Source organism: Xyrauchen texanus, chromosome 6 (assembly GCF_025860055.1).
Source record: "Xyrauchen texanus isolate HMW12.3.18 chromosome 6, RBS_HiC_50CHRs, whole genome shotgun sequence".
In the NCBI taxonomy this organism is placed as follows: Eukaryota; Metazoa; Chordata; class Actinopteri; order Cypriniformes; family Catostomidae; genus Xyrauchen; species Xyrauchen texanus.
The window spans coordinates 26,443,433-26,471,369 of NC_068281.1; the positions used below are offsets into that span (position 1 = coordinate 26,443,433).

Genomic DNA, 27,937 nt, shown 5'->3' on the forward strand with positions numbered 1-27,937 from the left:
TTGGTTTTTATATTGTTTTTGAAAGAACCTTCCTTGTTCACTTCCATTGTTTCGGTGTGTTTTCTAACTAATCATTTTAGTCAACATGTGAATAACTGGGTTCCCATCTAACTTTTTTTATGCACATAAGAAATCCTGAGTCGAAACACTTAATATGTGAATAAACCCTCAAAATGTGCTTAAAGATATAATGCGCTAGACAGAGGTGGGTTTTCCAGAGTTTTGCATTAGATAAAATGTGCACTAATGTAATGGTTTATTTGCAAACCGATAATGTGTTTTGACCATTTGTGCACGTGTTATGAATGTGCAATACCTTGATGTGACTGGCCCAAGGAAAGGTCTGACCATGGCACAAAATTCTTCAAACATAGCCAGGTGCTCACAGGTATGCGGAGGCATGTGGACTTCGCTCAGCTAAAATGCTGTGTCAGCTTTACGCTAAGCTAAAATGCTATTTCTAGCCATTTTACATGCACATGTTACCAGGCACGATCATATTCTTTTATCAAGAACATTCACATTAGATCATAAATTCTTTTCTTTCTTTTTTTCTAGTAAGACCTTTGATATTAGGGCAAAAAGCATATTCTTGATAATATCAAAAAATCCTTTCAATTAGATTGATCTTGTTTTAGGCAAGAGAGTGAGTAAATGATGGGAGAATTTAGATTTTTGGGTGAACTTTCACTTTAAGATACAATTTTCATACTTTTAGTTTTTGAGAAATTGCTATTGAAATCATCACTAAAAGAGACCAGCACACTTATATTTATTCTTTATTGGCATTGGGAACAGGGAAACAATCACAGCAACATTAGTAACAGCGTAGTAATGGTGAACAATACAGTTGGGATTGTCAGATCTGCAACAGAAAAGACCAAAACAGGGTTGTGTCATGTGTATAGTTAGTGAAAACCTTTAATGGTCACAAGTTGTGTAACGTACAAACTGACAGTAAGATGAAAATAAAGCTAACAATTAAAAGTCCCATTTACTGTAATCCACTTATATTTAAGAGAAATATAAAGATCTGCTGTATCCAATATTAAAATTCATACCATAGTATAAAATGGAGACACAAATATCTGTAACAATAAGCACATTTTACAGAGTCAGAAAGACTTTTGAAACCTGTTGTTAACAATCTTAAATTGAGTGTTTCAGCTCTACAAAATTAAAAATTTTGAAGAAAGAAAGAAACAAAATTATCAAATTGGTATGCTACTGACAGTAGCTAGTAGATGTAATTGATGGAAATTAGCCAGTGGCAAAATGGAAATTATAGTACAGCATGGATCATGCTTGCTTGGCACTTGAACGGTCATTAGCTGTGTCCCTGTGAAGAGCAGAGCATTGATCAATCACCAAAAAACAAAAGAACAGAAAAGGTCTGGCACAGAAAACAAACTTTGGCTTTGTGTTCAACACTTTAGGTTAGGCATGAACTGTGCATCTTGCATTGGCACAGCTCTCGTTTTCACACATGTGAAAAGATGTTGCTATACCTCAGTGTCTCATGTTTTCAGTGTGACCAGCACAGAAACAGAGAGAAAGTACACATGTGCTTTTAAGGACAATGATCACTTTCCAGATAGCTAGCATGGGTTTCAGAACCCAGCCTTCCACAGACAAAACAGCAAACATTACAGGGCATGTACACATGCTGGTTACCCCGCAGACAGAGGTGAATTCTAGTCTTACGCACTGAGTTAATAATGACTCCAGCCCTTACTGATAGAGAAATGTTTGGCAATGAAGAAAACATTTCTAAAGTGCTATCTATATCACAAGCAAGCTGTTTGAAAATCGTGAAAGAATTCAACCTACAATTACATAATGCCTACAATCATGCTTTGGTTGAAACTGAATAACAAAATATAAAATAAACAAGAAGCATATAAACCATGTGAATGCCTTAATTTAAAGATGCATTCCTACAAATAAGGGTGAGAAGGTTTTTAAGTTAAAACTGTTTCAATTGTAATAGTCAAAAGATTTGAGTATAATCTGTGCAAAGGAACATAATACAGAGCCACGGTTTTCAGCAGCGTGGCTAATCCTGTAAAGGTGGCTGTAGTTCCACTATTAAGCACTAGGTGGCGCCACATAAAAATACAAAAGATCACAATCTTGGCTCGACTTCAGTTTAAAGATTTCATAGGAATCCAAGGAAGACGGCAGTCACTATATAGGTACCCTCAATGCCTTTGCTACATGAAAGCAATCATTTATTTGTATCCTGAGCTGTTCTGTTAAGGTTAGTTTTTTCTTTAGGTATATAGACCAGCTTTAAGGTAACAGTGTTTCTTTTAAAAAACATTTTAGTGCACATACGTCTGTCTAACTTATAAAAAAAAAAAAAAAAACACACATAAGTGTTCTGTTTATCAAAATGTTCAGACAATTGTTATAAACTCTCAAAAGTATAATTGTTCATTACTTTAAACCTCAGATGTCACAGGAAGACACTTATATTAAATATATTCCCTCTCAGTCCATAACACAGGCAGTTTTACGCTGCAGTTTAGACTGCATGGCGGTAAAGCCAGACAGCATCCAGAAGTCACCAGACTGAGAATTACAAAAACATGTTTTAAGAAAACGTCATGTCTTTTCAGACTGTAGTGTAGGAGCTCTTTCCAGTGCAAGGTGACTACTGTATAAAAACATGTCCCGTGGACACTTTCCTATCCCTCAGTTGCTCTCCTGCTCTGCGTTGCCTCTGCCAGAGGAAGCTAAGAATGGTATGGAGAGGGACAGCGAGGTGATGAAGAAGAGGTGCAAAAGAAATAAAGCTAAAAAATTGCAATGGTTTTATGTTCCCAGACTCAAACACAACACATTTTTCCCTTCTTGGTCAAGTTCTCTGTCTTCATCTTTACTGTCCGGCGGCTCAGCCATCCCAATAGACAATGTCCTGCAGCCAGGGGATCGAGAGGCCAGGTTAGAGTGCTGTGTGCAGGAAGCAGAAGATGGATCTGTCCTGGAGGAATCTTGTGCAGTGGCACTGAACCCTTCATCTTCGGGACTCTCAACATCTGACTCCCTTTCCTCCTCCAAGGTTAGTTCAAACTGAAATTTCTCCCCTGCTGAGGCAATGCCTCCACCCACCATTCCCAGTCTGGCTACACTGCTCTTCTCCTCTGGGGTGGCGGTGGGGCTGTGAGGGATCATGCTCTGGTACCACTCACGATTGTCCTCCAATGTGTCAAGAATCTCCTGGGCATCAGGATGAACCAGATCTGCCCAGGTCTCCCACAGTGGGTGCACAATGTAGTCAATGAAGCCAACCTGATGGATGAGACATGACAAGATAATAGGGAGTTGACATCAAATATGCTGCAAAATGTGGTAACCTGCAATTGTTACATTAAAGGAATAGGTCACCCAAAAATTGTAATACTCTCATCATTTACCATCCTAGATGTGTATGACTTTCTTTCTTCTGCAGAACACAAATTACGATTTTTAGAAGAATAAATCTGTTTGTCCATACAATCCCAAAAATGTGATGCTCCAAAAAGCACATAAAGGCATCATAAAAGTGATCCATACAACAGTGGTTAAATGAATATCTTCAGAAGTGATATTATAGGTATGGATGAGAAACAGATCAATTTTTAAGTCTTTTTGTGCAAGAAATTCTTCTCCTTGCCCAGTAGGGGGCGGTAAGCATAAAGAATGTGAATCACCAAAAACATAAGATGAATGTGAAAGTGATCTGTTTCTCACCCACACCTACTGTAATCATATCACTTCTGAAGATATTGATTTAACCACTGGAGTCTTATGGATTACTTTTATTATGACTTATGTGATTTATTGAGCTTCAACATTTTGTCACCCATTCACTGGCATTGTATTGACCAACAGAGCTGAGATATTCTTCTAAAAACGTTTGTTCAGCATATGAAAGAAAGTAAAATACATATCTGGGATGGCATGAGGATGAGTAAATGATGAGAGAATTAAAATTTTTGGGTGAACTATCCCTTTAATAAGCTATTTCTACCTGATCTAGCCCTTAAAATTTGACGTGAAGCACATTTTTAAGCTTGGGAAGATTTGTTTCAGTGTACAATTGTTACTTCAAGGATCTATTTCCACTTGATCTAACACATAGAAATTACCTCCGTTGGTCTAACTTAATTTACCAGGTTGACTAAGTCATGAATAAGTAAATAACTTTTATGACTTTAATAAAGCCAGTTAATTTAGATAGTCCACATGAAGCAATTTTATTTAGGTTACCTGAACAGTGCAGTGTACTTTGAGGAAGCTGACATGTCATGCAGTGTGATATACTCTATCTGAAACAATTTTTAACACTAAACTGCTTATTATTTAATAATAGTTAAGCATACAGTTTATATAGGCATATTAATAGATATAATTCACTGAAAAAAGTGGCAACCTGCATTAGTTACCTTAAGGATCTATATCTACTTGAAATTAAATAAACCCTTAAAATTAGTTTTGTTGGTGAATCTAATGTATTTAGGTTAATTTGGTGATGTTAAATAATACCAGTTCATTTAGATGTTACTATATGAAGCACATTTTAGGTTAAGGAATGTTCTGGGTTTAATACAAGATAAGCTATAAAAATCTTCATATTGATAAAAACACTTTGTGCATCAACAACCCAAACAAAATATGTTCATACTTTAACATAAATTAATGATTAAAATAATGTCTTCAAAGAGAGCTTATGGTATCTCCTAATTTTTCCCTACTTGCCTGTGATTTCTCAACGGAAGCATTGTGTTTGTCACACATGGGGCTGATCTCCATGCCCTTGTCTCTCTCTCGGTCCCCCTGAGTAAAAAACTCCACCATGATGCGATCTGTCCACTGATGGTACAGCTCCAGGGGCTTTGTTGGGTTGCTCAAGTCAGCACAATGCACCATGTTCTGTAGAACCTAAACATTTGACATTCAAAAGCATTTTTTAAACAAACTAATTATGCTAAAATGTTTTATTGAAGAAAGCCATGATACAGTACAGTAGATGTATACAGTTAATCTAATTCTGTTTAGTTATACGGTTTCTCAGTATACATTTTATAAAATGACTTTGTTCCATTTAAGTTAAATGTTTACTAACCTGTATGCGATCAGAATAGTTGTCCAACAGCAGCACACCCAGACTTGTCACCTTCTTGGTCTCTACCATGGTCTTGAGATCTGCTAACAGGTTCATATGCTTTGACATATCAGTGGCTAGGACCTGTAAAGAGTAAAATGCACAACAAATACTGTAAATGAAACCGATTGTAGTTCCCAGGCTTGGACATAGATTTCCTCTAAGAGGAAGAATGCAGCACACATTCATTATTGTCTCAATTTCCTCACCATGTCAATGACCATTTTTCGTAGCGACTGTCTCTGTTTCTTGGTCAAGTTCTGGAAAATGTCACAATTTTCTTCCTGCAGCAGTTTGAAGCCAACAGCCAGGTGGTGGTTCTCCAGAACAGAGGAATCGTTGTACATGAGAGCCAACTCTGAGTCTAAAGAAATTATTGCATTCCAAGTCAACAACACAGCGTACGACCACAATGACAGGTTATTCTTGCTCCACTGCGGCCACTCACTTGTGTTGATGAGGAACTGATTGGACACTCCAGGGTGGTCCACATCATGTATTGCACTGGCAAACATTGCAGCCAAGATCTCAAGGTCAGTGAATACAGCCTAGAAAAACAGAAGTGCACATTTTAAATATCATGCTTCGGGTACCAATGAGTAGAAAATGAATAGGGAATTAATTGAGATAAACCTCCAGTGCAGGGGTGGACAGGAGTACATGAGTGGACTGAACCACGTCAGCTGCATGCATATTATTATGGTATGCAACATCGGAGTGGTAGTTTTCTTCTAGTGCCATCATGTAGGTGATGAATGTGTCAATGGGAATTTTAAAGGATTTCAGCAGCTCTCTTTCCTGTAAATTACAAGTTCAAGATGATTTATTTTCTTAGAAGTATACTGGTGTGACTCAAAACTTCTACATTAGATGAGAAAAGCTTCCCATTGAACTCTAAACATTTGACATTATGTACCTGGAAGATTGTGTACATTGCTACAGTCAATGGTCGGTTGCCTGAATACTCTGATATCTTGAAAATATCCACACCCCATCGGTCAAACTCCTCTAATTCCTGCAAAAGGAAGTTGGATGCAAATAAAAACACTTATTTGCTCACATCTTTGTTGTCATTAATGCAGGACTACATAAAGGCCCTGTTCACCATGGTGGCTTTTGTTTGCTTATAGGGTGTTTTACTGGGCGTGAGAGCTCACCTTGGCCAGCAGATCTTCCTGGTCAGTGCTGACACCAAAGCGTGGGATGCTGGATGCTGCGAGGCTTGAGCTGTGTGTGGGTTTCTTCACTCCACTTATCTGAGACATGGGCCAATTCTTTTTCTCCTTCTCCTTGGTTTGGGGGGACATGATCTCCATATCATGTTGCTTCTCTGCAATGCAGATTCAATGGACATAAGATGCAATGACATGCACCAAACCTAAATAACTTTAACAAATTAAATTGCATTAGATAACAAAAAATCCAATCAAGTGGCATTAATTTTAAAGAACCATGCATAAGTGCACTATTCCAGGAATAAATTTCACTAAAAGAAGTTTGTTAAATAATAATATAATTTATATGTTGTTCAAAATGAAGACAGAATAATTTGACACTTTTTTGGTAGTCATAATTAGTGGGCCTCTAGATATAGATGATATAAATTGTTCTGGTTTTTACCTAAGAAAGTGCTGGAGATGAACTCTGAGACCTGATTTCCTGACTTGCTTGTCTCTGACAGCTGTGTTAGCTCTCGATTCAGCATCCTTTTGAACTTTAGGAAAAGACACAAAGACAAATACGCTTTGAGATGTCACATCTCAAGAAGAATTAATCCAGCAATCACAGGTTTTTTTTTCAACTTCAGAATGAAATACATTTTTGTTGTATGAAGACTTACAACAGTGTGATACACATTTAATTAAGACGAGTCAAGGGGTAAAACATCACATGACATCAATGCAAACATAAAGTATTACTGAGACAAGCTCAGATATTTATATAGCTCATACTGCATTTAGAATTTGGTAGCAGCTCTTCAATCAGACCTGCTACAGGCATCCAACATAAGGGGCTGGGCTGCAAAGAGTGCCTTTCATCTGTGTAGTGGTATTATGTAATCATACACAAGGTTTCAGAATGAAACACTTCCAACTGAGACAGCAAAACAAACTGTACTACTGTAGGTATACACACAAGCATGATAACTTATCAGACAACTTATATTGTTTTTATATAAAGCTAATTACAATCACAACAGAATAACTGCAACCCACACCCTAACTCTACCCTTAATAGAAAACTGTTTGCATTTATATAATAATAAAAAAAAATTCAAAGCATTGTTTTTCTAAATGAGGATGTCCCCAAATGTAGGTTTTGACAGATTTAGCTAACTTTTGGGGACATTTCTTCCAAAACAATAGCCAAGTATGTCTCCACACACACAAACTCACACATCTGAACCCCCTACCAGGCTGACACACACACAAACACACACACACACACACACACACACACACACACACACACACACACACACACACACACACACACAGCACCACCTGCGGTTTATAGAATGCCAAAGAGAGCATCCCTCCCAACTTCAGGTAAAAAACATTGCAAGAGCATCTTCCTTCATTTCCTAACGAATAAACAGTGCAAAAAGTGCACTAAACCACCAGCATCCCCAGAATCCCAATATGAGTAGACAAAATGCAGTCCATGTGCTCTCTCATACCTGAACATGCATCCAAGACACAGAGAACAAGTCACTGACGTCTAGCATTTCAGCGCAAAATGAAGCCTCAACAAAACTGCTACAGATCGCCTGAGCTTCCCAGTTCCACACCACATGTGGCAGAAGCAGGAGTATCAGACCAGGCACTGCAGAGCTCAGGCCAGCACCGGGAGCCCCAGCATCCATGGGCTGATGGAGCGGCAGCACCTGTGGAGGGCTGACAGTGTGTGCTGTTGGCTGGAGATAGTCTGCATTGCTGCCGCATGCTCTGCTCTCCTACTCTGCCTGATTCATGTGTAAACTCAGAGAATATGCTCCTCCCAGCCGTCCCTCTCCCTCCCGGCAGGTAGCTCCCTACACACTGCCACACACTTGATGCAGGCCAGCCAATCGGAGGAGGCCTGCATCAGAGGAGGCCTGCATCAGAGGCTGGGTCAAGGGGAAGCATCGGATTGGCTCCCAGCTCCAAAGCACATGCATAGGCAGGATGGGGTGGATACAGGAGTCTGGGGCTGCACCATGTGCACTTGCTTTGAAGACGAAACGATGCAGGAGTGGCTTAATGCTTTGCGTGCAGGTTTGCAAGCTGATGTAATTCATCTTTATAAATGAGAATCAGCAGCAATTATTGTTTGAAATTACAGTATGCGTCAAATATAATGTACAGTGTTGACTGCATTGAAAATCTGGAATTTAAAAAAAAGTATTAGGATTTTGAAAATGTTTAAACAAAGAAGCATTATGATGTACAATAAGAATTTAAGACTCTGCTTTATTTCTGGGTCACTCACAAAATATAAGCAAATTTGTGACATTGATCATGCCATGCTAGCTCTCTTGCATGGCAAGCTGCATCAAAGCAAAAAGGGTCATAAAAAAATACTAAGAAATTCTGAAATTCCTATTCATTTTTCAAAAGTGCTTTTTCACTTATATCATGGTAATAATATTATATGTAATGCAAATAAATGTATTAAATCTGAAAAATGCAAAGCAGAAGCAAGACTTTTGGATTCGACTGTATCTTATATGAAAATGCAGCACTGCAAATCTGATGATCAAGAGTATTAAATCAGTGTAAACATAAATGAAAGTACATTACTTTGTTTAAATGCCAAAACTTAAGCAGTTGGACAATGGCAAATGTTTTTGCATGCTCGGTGTTTTTGTATGGCGATACCATTTTATATTTTATTCACCCCAGCTGTTGCAGTCTGATCTTTGAATGGGCAGCAGTTGATGATGTTAGTGAGATCATGTGTTCGTATGTGTTCATGAGTGTGCAAGTATGTATCCACAGTGCACGTGGTTGCTGCTTGGGTGGGCCAATCACATATCAAAGGCAATGAAATCCCCAGCAGGAGTAGGGGGAAAGGGCAGATTCCTACATGACTCCACTCTTATTCACATTTTTCGTCACACGATGCTGTTGTGGGGAGGGGGACTTTAGTTTAGAACATGCATGCATCCCGTTCCACTCCAAAATAGCAATCTGTCACATGGGTTGATGTATTGTTCTAGATGGTTATTAACACTTGATAATGCAAAAGCAACATTTTATAAAAAAAATTTCCCTGGGTGGCAATCAGGATACTGGAGGCAGAGATTCTCTTATTAGAGGATGAGATGGCAACCTTTAAGCCTGTAACCTTGACATCATCGATCTGGGATTTACAACAGTAAGTCACAATTTGCAGATACCATAGAAACTAAAGGGAAGTGCCGTGAAATGAAATCACACTTGTTACAAAATTGTCTGAAATAGTTATCTTATTAAACAGTTCTTTATTGGAAGTAAACTCCATGTATCATTCACTCCAAAAGGTATATTTGATGGAAAACATGTTGAAGATTAGCAGACAGGCTAGAGTTATTAGCTGTTTCCTCCAAAAGCAGTTTGTTCAGCGTACTGAAGCATTTCCTCCATTGACTTCCATAGAATGGCCACTTGCCTCCCTGTCGAGATCCTGCTGTGTAATGCATTTTTTTTTAGCTAAGCTTCACCTGGGGGGAGGGCTCTGACTGAGGCCTGTCAGTATTAAATTGTCATTTATTTTGGGTCTACCTTGTTGGATGCCATCTCACTGACTGAGTGGCGCGTCTTCAGAGTCTCGAGCTGCTCGAGACACCAGTCCAACTCATCTAGTGTCTCCACTGCCAACTTCTGGAAGGGCTCCTCTACAAAACACAGCACAACCTCAAATTGTTATATTCATTATTAAAGGGATGGTTAACCTAAAAATGAAAATTATCTTACAGAATGACCAAATGTGAAAGTGAAAGTGGAGATTTATGTTAAAAAAGGACTTAAACATTGATCTGTTTCTCATCCAGACCTTTAATTTCACATCTGAAGATATAAATTAAATAACTGATGTTTTATAGATTACTTTTATGCTGACTTTATTTGATTTTTGGACCTTTCACCATTCACTTGCATTGTAAGGACCTACAGAGCTGAAATATTCTTCTAAAAAAATCTTTATTTGTGTTCAGTAGAAGAAAGAAAGTTATAGACATCAGGGATGGCATGAGGGTGAGCAAATTATGAGATAATTTTCATTTTTTGGTTAACTATCCCTTTAAGACTGCTGCAATTGCTGAAATCACGTTATCTTCAAAATCATATATTATAAGTCAATTTGTAAAGGTGAAGTGTATAATTCCTGCACCACTTGCATCACCAATCAAAATGGCTAAAATAATGACTGTATTCAAACAGGTCTCACGAACACTCTGTCTGCCATTGACCACTCAATCAGATAGCCACACCCCAAACTCTTGCCATTGGAACCAATGTTGCTGTGTTGGGCTGGTTGGTATTCCCCAACAAACTGAGAAAAGTTTTAAAAGCGCCACAGAGCCACTTATACTTCTGGAGGGAAATCAGCTTATGAATGGCTTACATGCATATTAAGCTAGCATAGAGAAAATATTTTAACCTCCAATAAATGACACACTTCACCTTTAATTGCTTTGATTCACACTTGATTCTCACTCTTTTCTATGTGAGTATATTCTCTAACCTGGTACACTTGTCTTGCACATGGATGGTGGGTTGTTTCCAGAGGACCTCCTGTGGAGATTTGTATCAGTGAAGACGAAACATGATTTAAAGAGCATTACACAGTTTACTGGGGCTGTAAAAGTGCTTACTTGCTTGGCATACGGTCTTGCTGATGGGTCAAAATGGCAAAGTTGCCCCGCACAGTCCTCAAACTGGAAAGGACCTATGAGAAGAATATTATTGCTTCCATTAATTCTGTTTTGTTGGCATGTGATATTTGACTTCATCTTTTTTTATCTTATTCCTGACAAAATCTTAGCAAACTTAATTACAGCTTCATATTTCAGAGAGAACAATTGTTACACAGAGAGGTGGACCTAGAAAATACAAGATTTGCCTAAAATGTCTGACATGTCTGATATTCAGCAGCTCTTTTAGAGTTTCGAAAGGACATAAAGGGTATCTGATTTCCAATGTCATGCAGAATTCTCATCTGTCAGCATCCCTATCGACAAATGTGGTATTGGATTCCTAGCCTGTTTTGTAAACTGAGTACAGTGGTGACGCAAATACCACGTAATGCAAGCTGCATGGAGCGGAAGGGCTGTTCCCACCAATTCCAATTGCAGCACACACCACTTACTCAGAAATTACAGTTCTAAATATTAAAAGATTAATCTGTCTTTGAAATTGAAGGTGTGTAGAGACAAATGACCCTGTTCCTTAATGGAGTGGTCATCTGGAACCACTAAATGACGCACAGTGAATTGACAACTCTATAATCAACCATTTTTGTCAGATCAAATATACAAGAGTAAATGTTTTTGATACATTCTTACACTAACCTGTGCAAATGGTGTAACTATCATGTCTTCTCCATGTCTGTAAGAGAAAAATACATAAATTAGAGGTCATTAATCACAAAAAGGGTACATTTCAAAGACAAATTATTTCTTAACGTACAGGACACACAGAAAATAACTTGAGATCCATTGAAAAAGAGATTAAAGGGCTAGTTCACCCCAAAATAACAATTATGTCTTCATTTACTCACCCTCATGTTATTCCAAACCTATATTACTTATTCCCTCCATAGAACAAAAAAGGATAATTTAGTCAAAATGTTAATCTCAGTCACCATTCACTTACGTTGAATCTTTTTTATATACAATGCAAGTGAATGATGACTAAGATTAACATTTTGTCTAACATCAAATTTTTGAGATCTATGGAGGGAAAAAAATCAATATGGGTCTGAGACAACATGAGGGTGAGTAAATGATGACAGAATTTAAATGTTTGGTGAACTAGCCCTTTAATGTCTTAGTCATTCTTTTTCACTGCAGAGAGTTAAGGATGTGGTCGGCATCAGGTTACAGCACATCATCATTCAATAGAGCAAGTAGGTGGTAACAGACTTTTGATTAACATGCAGTTTGGGTGGAAATAAAGAAATACAGCTGTACATAGGAATACTCAGCGAAAAGAAGGCACTTCGAGCTCTTTTTGTAGTTTGCCTTCATTTCTAATGGGATATTGGAAATCAGACATTGAAAGCTTGGGGAAAAACTTAATAAGAAAATAAATGGTCTCAGCGTGGTTGGCTAGGGTGTGTCATGCACGTGTATTTGAGGAGCAGCAGGAGTTAAGTTAAACTAGGGAACACGCTGGGAAATGTGCCTTTATTCATATATTCCAAAGCCTTTTGGTGGGCCTGAGCAACCTTAACACGTCACATGCAAATCACTCATGGCTGGAGAGTAAAGAGGGGAACTTCTGAGGTAAGACTGGTCAGGACTTAGACACTAGGTTAATGAACCCGGGCTGGATTTTGTAAATGCAGGAGAGCACTTTCAAGAGTAAGTCAATATTTTTTTCCGATATCTCTTCTCACCGAGTCAGCCAGTTGACTTCCCAGTGCTTCAAACTCTCTTCCCTTTAAAAACACAAGTAAGAGTTGTGACCTGCAATCAATTAATCACAAACTAAGGTGTTTATAATTGGGAAACTACTGTGGGTTTGATGCAGAATGGAAAAATAAACTGCAGGGGAAAGAAACAAGAATGTAGCCCCCTTTTCTGACATTTTGAAATCCCAGCAAACCAAAGCTGACATGAAAGCATGCTCAGATGGAAAGAACAGCTGGACATGGTAATAATAAGGAGTTTTAACCAGAGTCTTGGATTTTCCAAAATGACAGAGGAATATGATTTGATGTAATATGCTATTAAAATGGTGTCTTGGGGGAACTTTTTTCAGACATAATCAACCAGCTGGAGAGAGCCACATCTGTTATGAGGTAAATGTTTACAGTCTCAATTAAGAAAACTCTTCGAGCCACAAAACACTGTATCTAAAGAACAGACTCTAACACATGCAGCTTGAAGTGTATATGAAAAAGCATGCACACACACATAAAATCAGAGACATCTTTTTTGCTTGAGAGTGCAAATAATAGACACACTCTAAAGTGATGAACAATAATATTTAAAGTGTTTAAGAAGTTTTAAGTTTAAAATTTTAAAGGTACGCACCCTTATGCCATCCCAGATGGGAATTTCTCAGCTCTTTTGGGCCATACAATGCAAGTGAATTGAAATTTGAAGCTCCAAAAATCACACAAGTCAGCATAAAAGTAATTATAAAAGAGGTTAATCAATATCTTCAGAAGCGATATGTGATAGGTGTGGGTGAGAAACAGATCACTTTCACATTCTTCTTCTTGTGTTTTTGGTGATTCATTTTCTTTATGCATACCACCTCCTACTGGGCAGTGAGGAGAATCGAGCAAAAAAAGGACTAAATATTGATCTGTTTCTCACACACACCTAGTTCATACCATCTGAAAATATGGATTAAATCACTGGAGTCATATGGATTTCTTTTATGATGCCTTTATGTGCTTTTTGGAGTGTCAAAATTTTGGCACCCATTCACTTGTATTATATGGACCTACAGAGATGAAATATTCTTCTAAAAATCTTAATTTGATTGTTCTGCAGAAGAGAGAAAGTCATACACATCTGGGATGGCATGGGAGTGAGTAAATGATATGAGAATATTCAGCTTTGGGTGAACTATTCCTCTAAGTCAAATTCAAATATAATATACAACTATATGACTCAATACGTCAATAATGATTATTATAGGCATCATATAGTAAAAACATGAATAAGGTACTATATGCATGTTATTAGAGGCCAGGCTTGAAATGCAACACTCAATTTTGGCCTGTAAATGGTTAAAGACATGCTGTAGAGTGATGAATTTGCCAAGACCTTGATGCATTGGGGGCCTAGGTAGCTCAGCGAGAATTGATGCTGACTACCATCCCTGGAGACGCAAGTTCGAATCCAGGGTGTGCTGAGTGACTCCTAAGCAACCAAACTGGCCTGGTTGCTTGGGAGTGTAGAGTCACATAGGGTAACCTCTTCATGGTCGTGATTAGTGGTTCTTGCTCTCAATATGGTGCATGGTAAGTTGTGCATGGATCGTGGAGAGTAGCATGAGCCTCCACATGCGGAATCTCCCTTGTGTCATGCACCACGAGCCACGTGATAAGATGCGCCGATTGAAGGTCTCAGAAGCGGAGGCAACTGAGACTTGTCCTCCACCACCCAGATTGAGGTGATGCCACCACGAGGACCTACTAAGTAGTGGGAATTGGGTGAAAGGGGGATACATTTAAAAAAAAAAGAAAAAAAAAGACCTTGATGCATCAAAGTGTGGGGCTAGGTACCCTCACATTTGCTGAGACATATTAGGGGTCAAGAATAAGAGGAGCAGTTCGCTGAACTTACAGTTCACTGGCCGTGGATGAATTTCGGGACATTGCCTTGGGTGAAAGGTCGAAGTCGGAATCGGAGCGATACAGGAAGGACTCCCGCCGCTGACTGTGAGGGAAATTGGCCTGCAGCACAAGGCCAGAGCCTGGACTGGCCTGAGATTCCAGAGGACTGCGGCCCACTGACAGCCCATTCTCGACATCGAAACTGTGAAAAAAAAACACAGAGAGAAAGAAAGGGTTTACACAACTGAACCGTTCATTTTGTATTCCTCAAACACGGAATAGAATAAGCATTTTTGAGCCATGGGTTCCATCAGGAGTTTCAAATGATTTTTATAATTGCAGTTTTTTATTTATGAGTAAAACAATGTCTTTTATTAACATTACTTAAAGATACTTTCCTGTTTTGTTCTATAATATTAATTACACACAGTCCTACCTCAAAAAAGAATTTTGAAAAAATGTAAGTTGCTAAATAAGGACTACAACAACCACAAGAATGATAGTTTACATGCTTGGCAAGTCAGATAACCATTGTAGTCCATAACTAGAAACTTGCAACGTACGTTTTAAAAGCACACAATGGCTTCAAAATTCACGTTTGAGGTATGAATGTGTGTAATTCATGTTATAGAACAAAACATGAAAGTCTTTTCAAGTAATGTTTGTTAGCCCTTATTTTAGTCATGGATAGAAAACTGATACTCTATAAACCCAAGGAACTCATGGAGAATTCGCCTTCTGGGTTGGCCAAAAAATTGACATTGCTACATTATGTTGTAACAGTTCTATAGACCTGTATTAGAATTATTTGCTTTGTACATTATTGGTTACTTTCCCTGTTAAAATCCAATCAGGTAAGATGTACCGATTGTCTCCACTGTGGTCACATACGTTTAGCGCACACACCCTGTGCCAATGACCTAAACTGATACAGAAGGACACCTTGATAAAAATGGGTACACACAAATGAGCAGTGAGACACTCTGCGTCAATTCAGATGTAAGCACTAGCCTTGTGATTTAATATGACAGAGCTAGACATAAAGTACTGCATATCACAGTCTCTGTGATCTCCATAAATTCAAACTCTGTTTGAATCTGTTTGAATGCAAGTGAGTGAGTGGAGGAGATGCCTCAGACTGAGCTCCTTCCTCATAAACTGCTTTTGTGTCGAGAAGTACAGCAATCCATAGAAACAGCTGCTAATAAGGTATCTACGTATGAATATCTATGCAGAGGAGGCTTACGTCACGTGAGAGGCAGTTTGAACTCCACAGATGTGGAAGCGAACATTTTTAGTAAACAATTTTTTAAATATTGATCTATTTCTTACAAACACCTAAGAGTTTCACTTCATTAGACATTAATTAGACCACTGGAATTGTATGGATTATTTTTATGATGGCTATATGTACTTTTTGGAGCTTCAAACAATTGGCACCCATTCACTTGCATTTTATGGACCTACAGAGCAGAAATATTCATTTGTGTTGTTGAAGAAAGAAAGTCATACACACTTTGGATGGCATGAGGGTAAATTATTAGACAATTTTCATTATAGGGTGACCTATTTCTTTAAGTAGTCCAAAATATTTGTAACTTTTTAGTTAGATAATAAGAAAAACTTAGTGAAGAAGACTTTCATAGATCTTTTGTGAATGTGTCCCCAGTTAAAGTAGTGTCCCTCTAAGGCTAAGCTCTGCAAACACACACACACACACACACACACACACACACACACACACACACACACACACACACACACACTTTAAAAAACATATTTCTAGACTATTTCTATTCTATTCCCTATTGTGGATTGTATATGGCAATGTGTAGACTTAATTGCAATGTGTATTGATTGTAATGTGTACACATCTTTATTGTGTTTATTGTAACTTTTTCTGTGACTATGGCAATTCAAGTGCATCACACTTCTTGTGTTGTGTTTCCGATTTTTCGATTCTGATCACACAAAAAGGAGCCAGCTTCATGATTACAATAACATTTGGAGAGCGTCAAAACCACTACAGCTATTGACTCTTTACAAAATGCAGAGATCTAGTAATGCTGGTATGCTGAAAGTGAATGAATATAATATATTAAGATTTTGTCATTTTCTAGCCACAGCCTGAGTGCAGAAATCTGGTCTCAATGATAGATTTGGGTTGTGTGGAGTGGGTAAGCCCTCCTGAGACACAGAAGCAGCAAAACTTTGAATGGGATGAGTTCTGCAAGGTCAGTGTGATGCAGGAACGCAGAGCTAAAAATAGGCTCATTGACGTGGGAGCATGTGAGAGGGCTAAAAATAACCTTCCCAGGTTATGTAAATTCCCAATCAAACTGGCTCAAAATTGACATGTACTTATACTGTATGGATATTTCATTATTCAGTGGCCAGACATCCGCTGTTTGACAGCCATGGATCGCTAATAAAGGTAATCATCTTCAGTGTGTTTTTGGGCTAGTGTAAATTAGTGAAGTAACACAGCCCGGCAAATTATTAATCTTTTATTTGGGACAAAGAGAAATTAATTGTATCATTAATAACAACAAAACAATAGTGAATTAGATGCATAGAAGAAAATTACACTGGAGAATTGTTTCTGGGCTCTGTTATGGTTTAACATAATAATGAAATTCATAGACATTTGACCAATTATTATCAAGTGCACAACAAAATTCTGCAGTGTTTTAGAATGTGCAATCTGTATTAAGTTTTGCTTACCGTTGAAACTGCATATAGTTTACCACTAACACTGCACCCTGGACGACAGATGGCACTAAATTTGCCCATGTGCGGATGGAAAACACATGGGGAAAAATTCCAATCAAAAGTGATCATCCCTATACCCTACTCACTACATGCCGTTTGGGAAACGCCATGGACAGGAGATTTTTAGTTCCCAGAATGCTTTGCTTAGGACTTGATATAGAAAGTAAATGCTAAAATGAAGTGCTATGTTATGTGTTTTTTGTGCAATATTAATATTCAGGAAAATGTTAGTGTTTAATGTTTGTTATGTTGAGATTTAGAAAAGTTTCTGTTATGTTGGAGTTTTGGGGGTTACCATTATGGAATTTGAGCCTAGGTTGAAGATAGGGAATACATTTAATTTGTTCATGATACTCAGCGCAGTGAAATATTACTGTGCTACTGAAGGCAGAGAGGGAGAAAGTTACATGGATGTTTGGAACCTCAGTATGTAAAGTGATTGTCATGACTGAAAATAACTCAACTCAAATGGACATAAGCAACTGGATGAACAGTCATAGACATAATGTTTGCAATTGGATGAAAGTGAGAATCTCGATTTTAGGATAACTTGAGTCGCTTAATGGTTTTGGACAAAAGTAGATATTTTAACTTGATTCAACTAAATAGGACAGGAATGATGTAATTAATTGTAATTAACTTTGGTTTCTTGAAGTCAATAGAGTTAATTAAATATAACTTAACTCAGTTACGTGGAACGTGCTGAGACAACAAAGTTAATTAAATCCAAAATTGACTTTTTTTGAGTGCAGAAAAAAAAGTCATATGGGTTTGGAACAACATGAGGGTGAGTAAATGATGACAGAGTTGTAGTTTTTTTTTGCAAACTATCCCTTTTTCTAAAAGGTTCTTTGAAAGCTCTGTGACATTTATAAAGTCATCCAGAACACCTTTAGACCTTTTCCCATGCAACTCACCCAAGAAACCACACACATGTGATGAAAGTTAATTCAAAATATAGTTCACCCAAAAATGAAAATCCTCTCATTATTTACTCACCCTCACGATATCCCAGGTGTGTATGATTTTCTTTCTTCAGCAGAACACATTTGAAGAAAAACAGAAAAATATCTCAGCTCAGTAAGTTGCAAGGGAATGAAAATTTCTCTTATGAAGCTCCAAAAAGTCAGCATAAACGCCATCCATACGACACCAACTGTTAAATGAATGTGTTCTAAAGTGACACGATAGCTTTTGGTGTGAAAAAGATAAATATTCTTTATAATATTTAGATTTTTTGAACTCTAAATCATGCTTCTGGTTAGGAGCGTGTGACGTAATCGATTTGGCATTTTGAAACGTGATAACTGATGCGCGTGCGTCACATCCGGATGAGCGGGAGGAACGTTGTACAGCAGCTTGGTTGGATTTCGTTTAGATCTGTATTTATCGGTTTCTTTACTCACAATGGTGCATGTGGCAGGGCGGAGGGCGGGGCTGGGTCGTGATTCTACACACCTGGTCCCTTATAAGGCTAATCAAGCCTCCAAGAGGGATAAAGGCCGACTGTGTAGACTTAATGGACTCTTTCCATTGAACAGTGTTACACTGGTGCCGAAACCCGGGAAGGAGAAGGGATGCACCGTAGTAGAGTTCTGGCCACTACCGTCCACCCCAACGGAGCAACTGCGGCCATCTGCAGGGGGACGAGGAGCCCGGCCGCCTGGTGTATGTCATGCCGGGGGCTCCCCTGCCTGAGAGAACGAGGGAGGAATGTGGCAGGGCGGAGGGCGGGGTCGTGATTCTACACACCCAGTCCCTTATCAGGCTAATCAAGCCTCCGAGAGGGATAAAGGCCGACTGTGGAGGATGGTGCGGGAGAGATCCTTTATGGACATGCGCGTTTATGTCCGTCATGTGTGTGTGATTGTGTCTTTTGGTTTGAGTTTATGATTAAACTATTGTTTATATTGCCAAGCTGGTTCTCGCCTCCTCCTTTCCATTGAACTACGTTACAGTGCATTTGTGTGATTATCCTGGATGTCTCAACGAGAGCTGAATGAAGTACAGTATGCACAGCTTCACATCTTGCACAGATGTTGCTTGAGTATGTCTCTTACACTGTATTACATAATCAATGCAGTGCACCCTATTCATGTGACAGCAACCAATAACGAGATATTTAAAGTATAGTCAGAGAGAGAGACACAGAGAGAGAGAGAGAGAGAGAGAGAGAGAGAGAGAAGCAGCACTTATTTGAATGGATAAAACACACTCGCACACACACACACACATAACCGCTACTGTGCACTCTAGCTGTGAGGGGACATCTCATTCATCTCTAAAAATACCTGTGCTTGGGGCAGAGGCTGTCACTTCTGCTTCTTTCAGCTTCAGTCCCTCATCTTTAATGCTAAATCTCCTATAGGTTCTTCGGTACTCCGAGACAAAGATGCTTCTGCAGTGGTACTGCTATTAATAGCCCTTATCTGTGTAAGGGATCCATGGAGAAGCGCTATATTTAGAGCTGCAGGTAGCCTAAGTTTCTTCCCTCCATTCATGAATATATATAAAGTATTCTGCTGTGCTATTTTTATCCCGACACATCTATCCACCCACACATTTCCACGTTGCCATTTTAAGACATCCTCCATCAAACGGAATGTGGGGATTTCATCATTCAGTGAAGCTGTTTTTATACCACGTGGAGCGAGTTGTGCACGTACGAAAATGAACTGAAGACCCCAAAACATGCGGCTGCAAACAAGTGAACAAAGCACAATCTATAATTGGTTCAATGAATTGGGAAATACAAATTCTGTAATTAAATATAAATAAAGGAAAGAGGAGATGCTGTATCGGTGCACTTTACATTTAGGCCTATTTGTCGACTGCTACTATGCCACTACATTATATTTAGGATTTTAGCCTTCAATTCTGTGCACAGAGGTTACAGAGAGATGGCCTATGGATGTACCAGTGCATTAAACATTACTGAAATGATGCACAGCACATTTGAATAAGAAATGAGAAATGACACCACACTCACATAATGCATGTGGGGTCTCCTTAATGAGCACTCACAACCCACAATTCTTCGCTTCAACAGAAATGTCTAAAAAAAAAAAAGACGCCAATTTGCCCGTAAATATGATTTTCAAGCGCAAGGACTGTTAATTCCCAAGTTGAAGTACCTCAGTAGATGGGTGCTGAGTATATAATATGTATAATTATATTAATATTTAATTAAAATAAAGTATTAGACTAAAACTACACCTGTAAAATAAATTTTCTTTTCTCTTTACATCATTATAACTCTCCTAAAATGTACCTCATACGTTCCCTTCTAAAGGGACTTTGTTCCCTTCTCCAGGTTCGAATCTCTCCCCTTGACATACTTTTTTCCATGTCTCGACTCTTAATTTTTCCTGTAATACTACTTAAAAGAGATTCCTTGCAGTGATTTGGTTACAGTGAAGGTCAGGAAGTTGAGAGAAGGATTTAATCAGGATAGAATTAACCATGGTTTTACTGTAGTAATATTGTAGTAACCATGTGTTTTGGTGGAAACTATATAGTTCTGATGTACTAATCATGGTTTTACTACAGTAACATGTTGTTCATAGTAGTTAATAGTAACCATGTTTAATCATGTTTAATCCAATAACAATGGATGGCATTTGCACATTACAATCACGTTTTCTCATAAAAGACCCAATCAAACCAATACAGTGCACAGTGAATATGGCATTTACTCATAGTACACGTGAAGCGTTTTTACTTTGAACTTGACCTCATGCGCTCATGCGGATCCAGCATGAGCAGCGATCTCCTGACAGTTTAAATGGCCTGGATTGACTGCTTGGATTATCACTGGATTTGTGTGAGGTTCGTGAATTACATCCGTTTAAATGAGATATCCACATATTTGCAGACAGTATCTGATATAAGTTTTATTTATATTTGCCTTTTTATCATTAGACAAGATGGTTAAGAGATACAGGAAACTGTAAAGAAAGGAGAGAGATGAAGGAAACGGGCGAGCACATTATCACATCATGGCTCTGATATGCGGACTGTTTAAAGGTGCACTAAATAACATTTTAGCAAGGATTTGGCCATTGAAAATGTAACATCTTAATTTAATTATTCTCAATTGAATGAAATTACTCACCCTACTGACATCCTAGATGTGTATGATTTTCTTTCTTCTGCAGAACACAAATTAAGATTTTTAGAAAAATAATCCAGCACTGTAGGTCCTCGCAATGCAAGTGAATGGGTGTCAAATTTTTTAAGCTCCAAAATCAACAAATTGAGCATAAAAGTAATCCATATGATTCTAGTGGTTAAATCCATGTGCTCAGTCATGATATGATAGGTGTAGGTGAGAAACGGATCAATATTTAAGTAATTTTTTTGTCATAAATTCTCCTCTCTGCCTAGTAGGGGGAAATACGCACAAAGAATTCGAATCACCAGAAACAGAAGAATAAGAATGTGAAAGTGCAGGAAAAAGGACATACATTTTGATCTGTTTCTCACCCACACCTATCATATTGCTTCTGAAGATATGGATTTAACCACCAGGTCATCTGGAGGACTTTTGTTGCCATTATGTGAATTTTGGAGTTTAAAATTTTTAGCACCCATTCACTTGCATTGTATAGACCTACAGAGCTGAAATATTCTTCTAAAAATCTTTGTTAGTGTTCTGCAGAAGAAAGAAAGTCATACACATCTGGGATGGCATGAGATTGAGTAAACCATGAGAGAATTTTCATTTTTGGGTGAACTATCCCTTTAAGGTAACAATTGCACTTTTTACAGTGTATGATCATTTATGAGAGGGGCCCATTATGTCCTCAAAGTAGAGTCTGCATCATTAAATAAATCTCAATCCCACCCATTTGTCTAGACAGCTAGAGATGTGAAGTACGATAAACTAAGGTCTTTGTGTTTGCAGTGCTGTGGAAATTTTTTTTTAAATGTTTTGTTTTCCTAGGAATAGGATGCCTCCTATGCCTCCTGATAGAATAGGCATGTGTGAAGCTGGAATGTTTTACATCAGGACAATAGTACTGTATATCCTATTGCACAAATATATAGTACAGGAATATAACCAACTCAACTTTTTGCAATTTTACACAATACACAGTAAAACTGTAGAGCAACACTGTAATATTATATTAGCAAAAAGCTATAAAGAAGTACAACTTTAAGCAGTATATGATCCCAAATAGGTAGAAATTGATTCTATGTGAAAACCAACTTGCACACAAAGGCTTCCAACAGAATCGTTTATGCACTAGAAAGATCATCTCCACTAGGAGGAGTAAGAAAGAGCTGTTCCTAAATCTTCTGCAGTTGTATGATATGGTGCATGTTTACTGTCAGTATCTAAACACTTGACACCCAGCTTGCGTCACGAGACCCTGGTGCTGCTTCAGTCCTAACCCGGGCACATTACAGGGCTGCACCAACCTGTCCCGCACAGGTCCAACCTAAGGCTAACAGATAGTAAACACAGAATATTCACATAAGCCTAACACACAATCACCAATCTACAGTCAAACACTCTGCAAAACATCTTACGAAAGAAGTATGCAGGCCCAATGTTGAAGCATGTTTGTTTGAATGGTTTTCATGCAGGATTTTAAGTAAAGAAAGGAAGAGGAGAGGTGGAGTCAAGAGTTCAGATGAATCCTATAGGCTCACATATCATTGAGATTTATAGTTGAAAAACCAGTCCACTGGGACACAGCCAGAAAGCTGTTTGTCCTGTTCTCTCCCCATTGTTTCAAATCAACAAGAAAAAAAAAGACATTTAATAGAGACACGACTTTGCATGACGTCAATGAACACCCAAGAGCCTGGACATGCAGTATATGAACATACCACAGGGGATTTGGAGGACAGCTGTTGCCTTGCAATAAAAATGCTACTGTTGCACAACACCTTGCATTCAAAATATGAGTGACATAAATAAAATTAAGTTAAGTATGATTTAAACCATGCATATTTTTGAGGTAGTGCTTTACAACAAGATTGCATGTTAACATTATTATGCATGTTACAGCATTTATTAATCTTGGTAATGGTAGTTTATACAAAGGTATACAATTGTTCATTGTAGGTTAATTAGCTAATTTTAACATATACATTTTTTTTATACTAAAATGCATCAATATATGTGGAAATTAACATTAAGGTTAATAGTATTGTTGCTTGTTAGTTAACGTTAACTACTGCCTTACCTAATGTAACATTTAAAAACGTATTGTAAAGGGATACAGTTTGCGTTTTAAGAAGAGCCTTCTTGATGCTTCATTTTGAGGTAGAAGGTTTACATTAGCACAACAGGAGACATTACCGATCTGATGAGGCTGCTAATAAGCAGGTCAACCGGCAGGTCACATACTTTTGCGTAGATACTGCAGGCAGAGGATGTGTCCTTGATTGTTTAATCACCGTTTCTGTGCATGCTGCCTTCTCCTAATTGTGCACATAAAATGTGGAGCACATCCATACCGGTAAGAGCTGTCGAGATTGTATAAAGATTTCTGAGGCACAATAGGGTGCACAGAGAGAGAGAAAGAGAGAGTGAGAGAGAGAGAGAGAGAGAGAGAGAGAGAGAGAGAGAGAGAAGTGCTGTGATCTCAGCTTTCCACTTAACATTTATGGTCAAGATTAAAAATAAGCTTGGTTTGTCTCTGATTTAGACCATCATTTTAAAGCATGAGTGGAGGTTAGCCTGAGTTAAGTCATGAACAGGTGCATTACACTGATATTTCCACATACATTTTCCTGCCGTGTTGAAGTGGTGCATAAACATCAACCTGGAAGTGAGTGTAATACAAGTTATTACAGTATTATAAACCACAGAGCTTTCACTTCTGCTAAGTATCAGAAAACTATTTTTACATTGCATTTTACAGGAATTAAGGGCCATGTCGTTCTGAACTCTGACACAGTGTACATTTGAAAACTACCCTTATTAAAATCAGTGTAAATGCACTTTATGGGGGCTCATCCAACCCTGTTCTATTGACAGTTAAAACACACATTTAAAACAACAATATTACGATCACACACTTATATTCTTGCCAAAAATGGGATAAAGTGTTACTCTCACATGTAGTGGTTTAATTTTCTACTTTTTGCCAGAAAAGAAAAAAAATATATACCAAAAGAAGAGGAGCTTTTTGTTGTTTAAAAAAAATCCAAAAGAAATAAGGATTGAAAAAATCTGGACAGAATAAATACTGGTATTTTTGTATGATTAATGTGTAACATCCTTAATTTGAAAATGAGAGGAAAATATATGATGTATGTCGATCCATACATCTTGCCGGACCATCACTACAAATGGAGTTCACAAAGCGCATCAGATTTTCCATGCAGGGGCTGTGACAGAGCAGTTCTGTGAAAACAGCAGAGGGTCTCTCGTAGGGCACAAACAGGGCTCATTCGTTTATCCTACAGGATCCATTTGCGCCCATAAGAAAAAAATAGGCCAGCAGAGTAAAGTGCCCAGAGCAACAATTGCATTATGGAAATAATCTAAAGAAAAATTCAACAGTTGAAATATGGGAAAGCTAATAAAAACAGTACTGCTTAGGAGAAAAGAGATTTGATACAGTTTTACAAAGATTGAACACTAAAATCACATGGTAATGGCTGTATAATATATAGCTAATGCTCTGAACTGCTTGCAACATGGAGAGCTGTACAGAACAACCCCATTATTTTTGTAATGGGTGAACTTAAAATTTAAATAGTTGTGGGTCTTGGGGGTGAAAGAAATCCCATGAAAAAAACAAGCTGCAGATGTTCAGACAATTGCAATCAAACACCACCATGACACTGGCCAAGGAGACAAATGGATATTCTTAAAGAATGTTTTATGGCAAACCTCTCCAATAAAGATTAAAAAAACATGAGCATGGTTCAACATATTCATTACAGAACAATATTTTCTCAAGTGACTCAATTCAACAATTTAACCGAAGTACTTGAATATTAATATTAAGGTGCTCTAACAAAATGCAAAGTGTTGCATTTAATAGTGTTGACTTAGCCTCTCTATGTTGCTTGAATTTTCAAAGGAACTCACTGCTATTAATGTTTAACAGTATAAGACGTGGCACTCCCAGCCACAAGCGAATATAATCCTTTAAGTCCCAAAAATAATTTTTCTGGACATGAGGCTCTAAAAAATATGCTTAACAGTTGACAAAGGGTTTACAATGGTTTACAGATCCTCAAAATCTACACAAGAAGGAATATTGAGCCTGACAGAGACAAATGACTGAGGCCATATGCTTTACTGTGAGCTGAAGTTTCGAAGAATTTGTAATAAATTAATTGCTGATCTCGAGATTTAATTAAACTTCAGTGCTCTAATGACTTGTAATGATCAGTATGAAAATAATGGGGTAAAAAAATTATGTCACATATATTCAAAATTGAGGTTCATGAGACTTGTGTACATTCAAATCAGAACTTGCCAAGTTCATTAATGCATTATCTTATGATAACTAGCACACTATTAATTTAGTAAATTAACTTGTAGTTTAATGACTGCAGATTGACCAGGGTTGCATTATCAAAGTCTGAATGAATCTATATTGCAACATTAGCCTTTGTATGCTATAATATACAGCACTTTAGCAATAAGCTCCCACAAGATTTCTTTAAAACAGTCTCAGTTTTATTTTTCCTCCAAGTCTCTAATTCCCTAAAGTTCTGATAAACATTGATACGGCCTGTGAAAATAAATGGCGGAAAGAAATGGAAATAAACCATGAATGTTTTTATCTGTAATCCTCCCGTCAACAGTGACATTGATGGCTATGTAAGTGGGAAAAGTGTGTGTGTCCAAAAGGAGTGAGCTGTCTCTGGCTTGGTCTGTGCAAACCTTGATGATCTTTTGGGAAGACAGAGACTTCATGGTTCTCTTTAAATGAAAAACCCCTCTGGGATTAAACCAGATCTGAAGCCCTTTTCCTCTGTATTTCATAAATCCCATACTTCCCTAAAAAATGACTACTCTACCATAACATGGCACATGTTGTCTCTATGAAATCTAAATTATAATTTTTTGGCCAATAGATAGGTCCAATATGCTATAAAAGTAAGCAGTGCTCTTAAGAAAATGGTCTTGTCAAACATTCACAGCAATACTACATTTATTTCTCACATTTTGAGTTCTGTATGAAAATTATAAAAAAAAAAAATAGTGAGCAAAGTTATGTACGGTATTTCTTTTGTAACATTAACCAAACTAATTGAGAATCCTTCTGTATATGATTAATGCCATCTGTCATTTTAAAATGTATCTGTTAATATAAAGGAAATCATAAAGTAGGGAAAATATATGAAGCATGGACTAAGTTTTAACTTTATCATGTAGTAATCCTGATATAATTTCAACCAGAGCTACTATAATAAACCGGATGTTCTCAGTGAATCAATAAGCAGGACTGTTTGGCATTTGGTGGAACAGTTACAGATGAACTGATTTCCAGATTGCAATACAATAAATGCAAAATCCTAGATTAAATACAAAGCATTGTAAAACCCTGGAAAAATAGGTTCTCACTTATCAAAAAGCTTTACTACCATGAAACTCTAGATATCTACTAGATTTGCTTTGTCTGAAGCAGTCTGAAAAGAGTTCAAAAACAGGGCACATCAACATGTTATTCAATGGAAATTGTAGTGGGAGATTACACTGCTAAATCACATCACTGTCTCTGAACCAGGTGCGACCAAAAAAGCAACTAGTTATCAATACAATCATGCCAAATTCTGATTTCCAACAGCCTTAGATGGAAGTGCTATTAATACAGTTCTTTCAGTAGTGCTGTCTAGAAATGCATACAGTAAATAAATCATCAAAACCCATTACCGCCTGCGTTTTTGCACAATGTCGATGGGTCTGTTGACAGCACATGGGGATCCATACAAATTCCAGTTCCGTGGCTTTAATGCCCGATCAGCTGAGAAGGAGAATCCACAGTTTGCCGGCACACTCATCTTGCCGGCACACTCATCCAAAGAACTTTCAGCAATACTTGATCAGCCACACAAATATCCAGGTTTTTTTTTTTTTACACTTTTTTAGATAAACATAGCTTGTGGATCAAAATGGGTCCTCATTGGCTCTGGTTGTTACAACATCACAGCTTAAAAACTGGAGGAAAACAAGAAAAAGAAAGCAAAGCATGATATCCACTGTCCTCTTCAAGTAGTCCATTAACTCTCATCTCCTGCGTGTCACCTCCAGGTGTGAATGGAGAGGCAAGCTTGAGTGTTGAACCTCGTGAAAACCCATGCTTCACACTAAAAGGAGCATGTGTGACTCAGACAGCAATTTTAAGAGATGCTCATTGAACATTTACACATGGATCTCCTCCTCTGTCAGCTTTTTCCCATCGTACCTCTCATGTAGACACCTCTAAGATTGTCTTCTGAGTGAAGGTATCTCAGTCTTCTGTCTTACACAGATTTTGTGTGGTAGCTAGACTCATGTAGAAGTAAGGGCTCTGTGCTGTATTTTAGACAGACTCTATGGCCCACATGCTGCAAGATGGC

General features: G+C 37.9%; 1 protein-coding gene across 2 annotated transcripts; it reads right to left on the bottom strand.

Moving 5' to 3' along the window:
- Nucleotides 1-787: 787 nt before the first annotated feature.
- LOC127645423 (cAMP-specific 3',5'-cyclic phosphodiesterase 4D-like) lies at nt 788-27,937 on the bottom strand. 2 transcript variants are annotated; one of them, XM_052129036.1, is made up of 15 exons: nt 27,252-27,937; nt 14,637-14,828; nt 11,682-11,718; nt 10,986-11,059; nt 10,856-10,905; nt 9,895-10,007; nt 6,770-6,863; nt 6,307-6,479; nt 6,066-6,164; nt 5,783-5,947; nt 5,598-5,697; nt 5,359-5,513; nt 5,111-5,233; nt 4,744-4,926; nt 788-3,294 (listed from the first exon to the last, which is right to left on the bottom strand). In XM_052129036.1, exons 1-15 carry the CDS (start codon nt 27,377-27,379, stop codon nt 2,818-2,820), a joined length of 2,163 nt encoding a protein of 720 aa, XP_051984996.1. In that variant the 5' UTR covers nt 27,380-27,937; the 3' UTR covers nt 788-2,817. The 2 variants fall into 2 exon arrangements, with proteins under 2 accessions (XP_051984996.1, XP_051984997.1); XM_052129037.1 differs by lacking the exons at nt 9,895-10,007; nt 10,856-10,905; nt 10,986-11,059; ... (1 more) ...; nt 14,637-14,828; nt 27,252-27,937 and adding an exon at nt 7,830-7,934.